This window comes from Mesocricetus auratus, unplaced genomic scaffold, assembly GCF_017639785.1.
Source record: "Mesocricetus auratus isolate SY011 unplaced genomic scaffold, BCM_Maur_2.0 Super-Scaffold_100022, whole genome shotgun sequence".
Taxonomy (NCBI): Eukaryota; Metazoa; Chordata; class Mammalia; order Rodentia; family Cricetidae; genus Mesocricetus; species Mesocricetus auratus.
Window position 1 is genome coordinate 1295486 of NW_024429203.1, and position 8211 is coordinate 1303696.

The 8211-nt window shown below is 58.2% G+C and overlaps 1 protein-coding gene across 1 annotated transcript; it reads left to right on the plus strand.

Moving 5' to 3' along the window:
* Positions 1 to 361: 361 nt before the first annotated feature.
* Icam5 (intercellular adhesion molecule 5) lies at positions 362 to 7449 on the plus strand. The gene is made up of 11 exons (XM_005078563.4): positions 362 to 495; positions 1353 to 1622; positions 1762 to 2082; positions 2856 to 3143; positions 3362 to 3616; positions 3713 to 3961; positions 4593 to 4835; positions 4915 to 5193; positions 5292 to 5531; positions 6037 to 6300; positions 7045 to 7449. Exons 1-11 carry the CDS (start codon positions 414 to 416, stop codon positions 7305 to 7307), a joined length of 2754 nt encoding a protein of 917 aa, XP_005078620.1. The 5' UTR covers positions 362 to 413; the 3' UTR covers positions 7308 to 7449.
* The last annotated feature ends 762 nt before the right edge of the window (positions 7450 to 8211 follow it).

An 8211-nucleotide genomic window follows, 5' to 3' on the forward strand; every position in this document is an offset into this window, starting at 1 on the left:
CCTAGGATGGTGGAGTTTTTTGGGCAGGGCTTCACACCATCCCTCCCATCCTTCGCTACAGATGACGCGGGAGACCGTGGTCGCCCCCAGAAGGCTTTAAACTATTAGGCCGACCTCCACGTAGACCCTCTCCCCACTCGGGGGACTGCTCTAGCCTGGTCAGCTCGTCTGCACTAAGGCCGGGAGCAGCCCAGAGCGTGCTTGCCACCCGCCAGTTCGCCTCCCATCACCGCCTCTGCCACCGCCTCCTCCTTGGAAACCAAGTTACCAACGTTTAAACCAATCCCTGGGCGCAACTCTACCACCCCCACACTCTACCCGCTGCGCTGCGCCGCGCCGTCCTCCTAGCCCGGTTCTCCATCACTCGCGCTCCCCTCGCCTCCTGCGTTCTCCCCTCCCCGGCAGCGGCGGCGATGCCGGGGCCTTCGCCAGGGCTGCGCCAAGCGCTCCTCGGCCTCTGGGCTGCCCTGGGCCTGGGGATCCTCGGCATCTCAGGTAAGAAGAGCACGCCGGTGGAGCCAGGTGGACAAGGCAGGGACGGTTTGGAAGGACCCGAGAGGGCGGCCCGGGTGTCTCCTCCAGGCTCCGCCCTCTTCTTGCTTCCCACGCTTCTGCCGCCACCTGGAGCCCGGGGCTTCTCCCCGTCCGTCCTCCACCCCAACAAACCTCGATCACCTTTTCTGGATTCGGGGTTTGGCACCCAACCCTGCTCAAGAGACACTGTGGCTTTCCTATTTTTTCCTGCTCCGTCGTGCCCTATGGTCACGGACTGGCATCATCCCTATTCGTGATCCTCAAAGACCCCCCCCATCTCCTCAACTGTTATGACTCAGGCTCTGTTCCCCCTCCACCTGTAGCCCTAGCAACCGGCTTTCTGGGGCTTTTCCCGCCGTTCCTTTCTGGAGTCCAGCCTTGAGGCTTACTGTCCAGGTTGTTCAAGTTTGGGGACAGTCCCCTTTAAGCCTTTGGCTCAGTGTCGTCTCTACTTCGCTTTCTCCCTCCCCCAGTCCCAGTGTGTCTCCCCACCCCCAATTCCTGACGATCTGCCACAGTCTTGAGACTCACTTGGCTCCCCATCCCCCCTCTGTAGTCTCCTCCCCACTACTGACGTGTGCATCGGAGACCCCATTCTCCCTGCACCGAGTTTCCCCATCTCTGCCTTAGAAAGCAAGGCTCCCAGAGACCCCTCTGAGTGTGTGCCAGCTTCGAAGCTTGAGTGGGATGCGGGACTCCTGTGCTATTTCTTGGTGGTGGCCTCTCCTCTTCCTTGCAGAGACCCCTGATTTGGGATATAGGGACGCTAAGATTTCAGAGAGGGGGTCCCGAGGCTGAACCCGAGTTTTCCCGTGCAGCGGTCGCGCTAGAACCTTTCTGGGCGGACCTTCAGCCCCGCGTGGCGCTGGTGGAGCGCGGGGGCTCGCTGTGGCTCAACTGCAGCACTAACTGTCCGCGGCCGGAGCGTGGTGGCCTGGAGACCTCGCTGCGCAGGAACGGGACCCAGAGGGGTCTGCGCTGGCTGGCTCGGCAGCTGGTGGACATCCGAGAGCCAGAGACGCAACCCGTCTGCTTCTTCCGCTGCGCGCGCCGCACACTACAAGCGCGGGGGCTCATTCGAACTTTCCGTGAGTTCTGGGTGGTCACGCCCCATTGGTCCCTGGACCTCCCCTTCAAGCTCCGCCCACCGGCCCTCATGCCCTCCTTCCCACGCGCAACCGGGTGAGCGCTGCAGCTTACTAGAGTCGAAGTTTCGGTCCCTTGCAGAGCGGCCGGATCGGGTAGAGCTAGTGCCGCTGCCTCCTTGGCAGCCCGTGGGCGAGAACTTCACCTTGAGCTGCAGGGTTCCGGGAGCAGGACCCCGAGCGAGCCTCACGTTGACTCTGCTGCGGGGCACCCAAGAATTGATCCGCCGCAGTTTCGCGGGAGAGCCACCCCGAGCGCGCGGCGCAGTGCTCACCGCCACGGTCCTGGCGCGCAGGGAAGACCACGGGGCCAATTTCTCATGCCTCGCGGAGCTGGACCTGCGGCCACACGGCCTGGGACTCTTTGCGAACAGCTCCACCCTTAGACAGCTCCGCACCTTTGGTGAGTGTGAACCCGGACTGACAGGTTTTAAGAAGTTTAGGGGCAGCCAGGTGTAGTGGCGCGCATCTTTAGTCCCAGCACTTGGGAGACAGAAGCAGAGATAAGGCAGAGCTCTGTGAATTAAGTCCAGCTTGGACTACACTGGCTGTGTAGTGAGATCGCCTGAAGTTTAGCGCCTAGCCCTTACACTAGTATAGTTTAAGTGTTTACCTCTGTGATTTTTGTTTGTTTGTTTGTTTTTGTATTTATTTATTGAGAGAGGGAAAGAAGTAGAGAGTAAGAATGAGAGAGGGGGAGGGAGGGAGAGAGAGAGGGAGGGAGAGGGAGAGAGAGAGAATGCGTGGATGCACACGCCACGATGCATATGTGGAAGTTAAAGGACAACTTTAGTGGGAGTTGGTTCTCTTCTTCCGCCATGTGGGTCCTAGGGATCGAATCAAGTCGTCAGGCTTGGCGGCAAGCACCTGTATTCACTGAGCCATATCGCTGGCCCTTTTGTACTTTTTTTTTTTTTTTTTTTTTTGGTTTTTCGAGACAGGGTTTCTCTGTGGCTTTGGAGGCTGTCCTGGAACTCGCTTGGTAGTCCAGGCTGGTCTCGAACTCACAGAGATCCGCCTGCCTCTGCCTCCCGAGTGCTGGGATTAAAGGCGTGCGCCACCACCGCCCGGCTCCCTTTTGTACTCTTATGATGAAACCAAACAATGCATGTAAATTGTTTGGTCCACACTGAATGCTTAATAGTAACTCAAGTTCTGGTTCTTTGTCTCCCCCAGTCCTGCCTCCAATTTCCCCGAGCCTGGTTACTCCCCGATTTTTAGAAGTGGGCTCAGAAAGGCCAGTGAGCTGCACTTTGGATGGACTGTTTCCTGTCCCGGAAGCCGGGGTTTACCTCTGGCTGGGAGATCAGATACTGCATCCTGATGTGACCTTCGATGGCGACAGCCTCGTGGCTACTGCCACAGCTACGCCGAGCGCAGAACAGGAAGGCACCAGACAGCTGATATGCAGAGTGACCCTCGGGGGCGACAGCAGGGAGACCCAGGAGAATCTGACTGTCTACAGTAAGGGGAATCGAGGAGGGGCTTCACCGTCAGGGGCCACAGTCTCACCCAGGCCGAGCCTGTCAAGTGGGCGGGCCTCCACACCCGAGCAGGCAGGGCGGGAGAGTTCCAAGGCTGGAGCAGAAGGAAGGAAGCAGGAAATGAATAGGTGTGGGGGGTAAGTTACCTGAGGGGGGAGTGCCAGTGAACCCCACTTAGTGCTCCACCCCCACCCCCAGGTTTCCCTGCTCCTCTCCTGACGTTAAGTGAGCCAGAAGCCCCAGAAGGGAAGGTGGTAACCGTCAGCTGCTGGGCTGGTGCTGGGGCCCTGGTCACCTTGGAGGGAATCTCAGCTGCGGTCCCGGGGCAGCCCGCTGAGCTCCAGTTAAATGTCACGGAGAACGACGACAAGAGGGGCTTCTTCTGCGACGCTGCCCTCGACGTGGGCGGGGAGACACTAAGAAAGAACCAGAGTGCTGAGCTTCGAGTCCTGTGTGAGTGGGTGCCCACCCTGCCTTTGCCACCTCCCAGGACTGTATCTGCGACCCCATCTTTAACCTTTCTGTGTCCCCTCCGCCTCATGCCTGCAGATTCTCCCCGGCTGGATGACTCGGATTGTCCCAGGAGCTGGACGTGGCCCGAGGGTCCGGAGCAGACCCTCCGCTGCGAGGCCCGTGGGAACCCGGAGCCCTCAGTGCACTGTGCGAGGCCGGATAGCGGGGCTGTGCTGGCGCTGGGCCTGCTGGGTCCAGTGACGAGGGCCCTCGCAGGCACTTACCGTTGCAGGGCAGTCAATGGCCAAGGCCAGGCGGTCAAGGACGTGACCCTGACTGTGGAGTGTGAGTAGGGAGAGGTGGGCGTGGGCGTCTCCACACTAGAAGGAAAGAGGCCCGGCTCCAGCAGGAAGTGGTAGGGTGCTCATAAACTTCGTCTGGTGCCTGGGCACGGTCCAGGAAGGACAGCGATCAAAACAGTGTGCCTGGGACTCTTTGTGGGAACTGGTCAAAAGCACCCCGAGACCTCAGGAAAGGGGCCTGATCAACTGAGTGTATCTCCAGAACCCATGTAAAAAGACAGGAGGGGAGAACCAACTCCAGCCTCCACACATGAGCTGGGGCATGCTTTCCCATACAAATATCACACAGAGTAAATGAAGACACAAAACAGTTCAGGCAGGACTAAGGAGACACAGAGTGTGGGGGGGGGGGGAGAGGGAGAGGTGTCATAGGGGAATCAGATGGGTCTCCAGGTCTACACTTAGGCCTGGGTTCAATAAGTAGATTATTTTTTTTTCATGTATGAAGCCCTGGGTTCCACCCTCTGCATGGCATAAACCAGGCACAGTTAAAGACCAGAACTTGGGAATAGGAGGCAGAAGGATCAGGAGTTCAATTTAGTCCTCAGCTACATAATGAGTTGGAGGCCAGCCTGAGCTATTGGACATCCTGTCTTAAACAAAATCTGTTGCAGATGCCCCAGCGCTGGACAGCATAGGCTGCCCAGAGCATATTACTTGGCTGGAGGGAACAGAGGCATCACTTAGCTGTGTGGCGCACGGGGTCCCACCGCCTAGTGTGAACTGTGTGCGCTCTGGGAAGGAGGAAGTCATGGAAGGGCCGCTGCTTGTGGCTCGGGAGCACGCTGGCACTTACCGATGCGAAGCCATCAACGCCAGAGGATCAGCGGCCAAAAATGTGGCTGTCACGGTGGAATGTGAGTAGGGGCGGCTGGAGAGAAGCCCACACACGCATCCTCTGTCCTCAGTGCGAACTCCTATTTCCCTGCTTCCTAGATGGTCCCAGTTTTGAGGAGCTGAGCTGCCCGAGCAACTGGACGTGGGTAGAAGGATCTGGAAAGCTGTTTTCCTGTGAAGCTGATGGGAAGCCAGAACCACGCGTGGAGTGCCTGGGCTCCGAGGGTGCCAGCGAGGGGGCGGTATTACCCCTGGTATCCTCAAACCCTGGTCCTAGAAACTCTATGACCTCTAGTAAACTTTCCCCGGGTGTCTACCTCTGCAATGCCACCAACCGGCACGGTTCCACGGTCAAAGCTGTCGTCGTGAGCGCCGAGTGTGAGCGGGGAGGGGGAGGGGCAGGTGGGCGGGGAATGCGGGGTATTCCAGGGTCTCTGTCTTCCCTGACGCCCCTCCTTCTGGTGGCTGCTCTGCAGCGCCGCCACAGATGGATGAATTCAGCTGCCCAAGTCACCAGACCTGGCTGGAAGGAGCCGAGGCTACGGCGCTGGTCTGCAGTGCCAGGGGCCGCCCCTCTCCACGGGTTCGCTGTTCCAGGGAGGGTGCCGCCAGGCTGGAGAGGCCGCATGTGTCCCGGGAGGATGCGGGGACCTACCGCTGTGTGGCCACCAACGCGCATGGCACGGATTCACGGACCGTCACTGTTGGTGTGGAATGTGAGTGAGGATAACGCTGGAGGGAGGCAACTCACCGCTAGAAAGGGCTGGGAATGTAGTCCAGTGGGTGGAGCGCTCGGTTAGCTAGCACGCACAACGCCGTGCGTTCTGTCCCCGGTTTTCTTTCATTCTAACACTCGGGAGGCAGAGGCAGGCAGATCTTTGTTCGAGGACAGCGACAGCCCGGTCTACAAAGGGACTACAGGCCCCCCCCCCCAGGATTACTTAGTCCCTCTCTCGCTCGCTGTCCCTTTCCTCTCCACTTCAGCCATGGGGACAATCTCAAACCCATGGGAATTCTGAGGGACTTCTTCCAATACCCCTCAGTAAGAAACAAGCATTTTCGTTCCCGCAGCTGGTGGGTGGTGGGAGTCGGACTCTCATAGGAGGAAGTGGTTTGCCCGCCCATCCCAGGAGGGGTGGTCTCAGGCTGCTGGTGGACATCCCCACCCCGAGGATGCTTGATTAACGCCCAGCGCTGAGCAGCCTCTTCGTGCCCCTGCAGACCGGCCTGTTGTGGCCGAGCTGGCGGCCTCGCCCCCAAGTGTGCGGCCGGGCGGGAACTTCACCCTGACCTGCCGTGCAGAGGCCTGGCCTCCAGCACAGATCAGCTGGCGCGCGCCCCCTGGAGCGCTCAACCTTGGCCTATCCAGCAATAACAGCACGCTGAGCGTGGCAGGCGCCATGGGCAGCCACGGCGGCGAGTACGAGTGCGCAGCCACCAATGCGCATGGGCGCCACGCGCGACGCATCACGGTGCGCGTGGCCGGTGAGTGGCGGGCTCCTTGGGTGGAGGTGGGGCGAGGGACACGCAACACGGAGTGATCTAGGCCTGGGGGTGACTGACCCCGACTCTGACTCTCAGTATGCAAGACCGAAGGGGGCCGAGGCAGAGGCCAAGGGGAAGGAAGTGGAGGCAGAGAGAATTGTCAAGAGCCAGAACAATGCTGGAGGGACAGGGACACATGGGAGGTGAAGGCAGAATGAGCCAGGTCATCTGCTATACAGAGTATAAGACCGGCCTATGCCACTAAGACCTTTTCAAACACACAAACAGGAGGAGACCTAGCACAGGCCGGGGTGTGTGTGTGTGTGTGTGTGTGTGTGTGTGTCTTACTAGAGTGGGTACTAGGAGCTAAAAACACTTGACCCAGTTCACTCTCCACATGTCACCGCGGGGGAACTGGGGTCAGAGATGTCCTCAGTTTATGGTGGCCCCAGTTCTTGTCTGTCGTGGGGCTGGGGTGTGTCAGAGCTAGAGGAAGGCTGAGCTGGTCCCGCCTGACCATCCCCTTAGGGGATCAGGAAGAGTTGGGTCATTTGGAGAGTATAGTGAATCTACGGGCTTATTATCACATGGCCTAAGAGAGGTATACATCGGTATTTTGGGGTCCCCTCGATGCTGGAGATGCCTTCCTGGGACCTCTTCTTCCAACAGGCTGCAGTAGCAGGTGCATGGAGGGTTGGGGGAGACTAGGGACTTGCCCACCCTGGCGAGGATGTGCGCCCACAGGTCCGTGGCTGTGGGTCGCTGTGGGCGGTGCTGCAGGGGGCGCGGCGCTGCTGGCCGCGGGGGCTGGCCTGGCCTTCTACGTGCAATCCACGGCCTGCAAGAAGGGCGAGTACAACGTCCAGGAGGCCGAGAGCTCCGGCGAGGCGGTGTGTCTCAATGGCGCGGGCGGGACGCCGGGCACGGAAGGCGGAGCTGAGACCCCTGGCACTGCCGAGTCACCTGCAGATGGCGAGGTTTTTGCCATCCAGCTGACAGCCTCGTAAGCCAGCAGGCAGTCCCTCTCCCCGGGGGGGTCTGCAAGCATTGGGGCGGGCATATGTATTGTTCGTGCTCTTTCTTTATTCAACTCTGGGGGCATCACTTCCATTTTCTACCCATTCCCCTCAATAAAGTTTTTATAAAGGACTCTGAGTTGCTGTCTGTAATGTACAGCAATGGGGGTTGAATTCCAATCTCAAGTGACATACACCTTATTTATACATCCATAAATATACACGCGCGTGTGTGCACACACACACGGGGGTGGGGGTGGGGGATTCCAATAGCCAAGGTTGGCCTGAAGCTTCCCCTGTGGCTGAGGATGACCTTGGCCTTCTGATCCTTCTGATCTGAAGGCCTGTAATTCCAGTGAGCACCACCACACTTGGTTTTGGAGTACCGAGAACAAAACCATTTGCTTAAGACTCGGACTTATGTAACCCAGGCTGGACTGGAATTCCCTCTGTCTCCACCTCTTGAGCCAGCACTCAAAAGTTATTCATTGAGCTGATCATGGTGGCGCACGCCTTTAATCTCAGCACTAGGGAGGCAGAGGCAGGTGGATCTCTGTGATTTCAAGGACAATCTGGTCTACAAAGAAAGTTCCAGGACAGCCAGAGCTACAGAGAAACCCTGTCTTGAAAAAAACAAAAGTTACTTGTTGAGGGGCTGGAGAGATGCTCAGAGGTTAAGAGGGGATACTGCTCTCAAAGAGAACCCAAGTTCAGTTCCTGGCTCTAAGGGACCCAGCCTCCGCTCTGGCCTCCAGCTGCATTGGACTCATGTGGCCTCCACAGACAGACACATACATATACACACAGATAAAATTAAATTAAGAAGTAGTTCTTCATTCAAAGCACTTATTTATTGTTTTGCACTCCCATGTTTCTTGTATATTCCCAGTCATCT

Bases quoted from the DNA above. Each gene is read 5' to 3' on its own strand.
- Icam5 (XM_005078563.4), top strand. From the start codon at position 414: ATGCCGGGGCCTTCGCCAGGGCTGCGCCAAGCGCTCCTCGGCCTCTGG. The intron at 5,194-5,291 runs GTGAGCGGGGAG...GCTGCTCTGCAG, and splicing joins TGTCGTCGTGAGCGCCGAGT to CGCCGCCACAGATGGATGAA. The intron at 6,301-7,044 runs GTGAGTGGCGGG...GTGCGCCCACAG, and splicing joins CATCACGGTGCGCGTGGCCG to GTCCGTGGCTGTGGGTCGCT.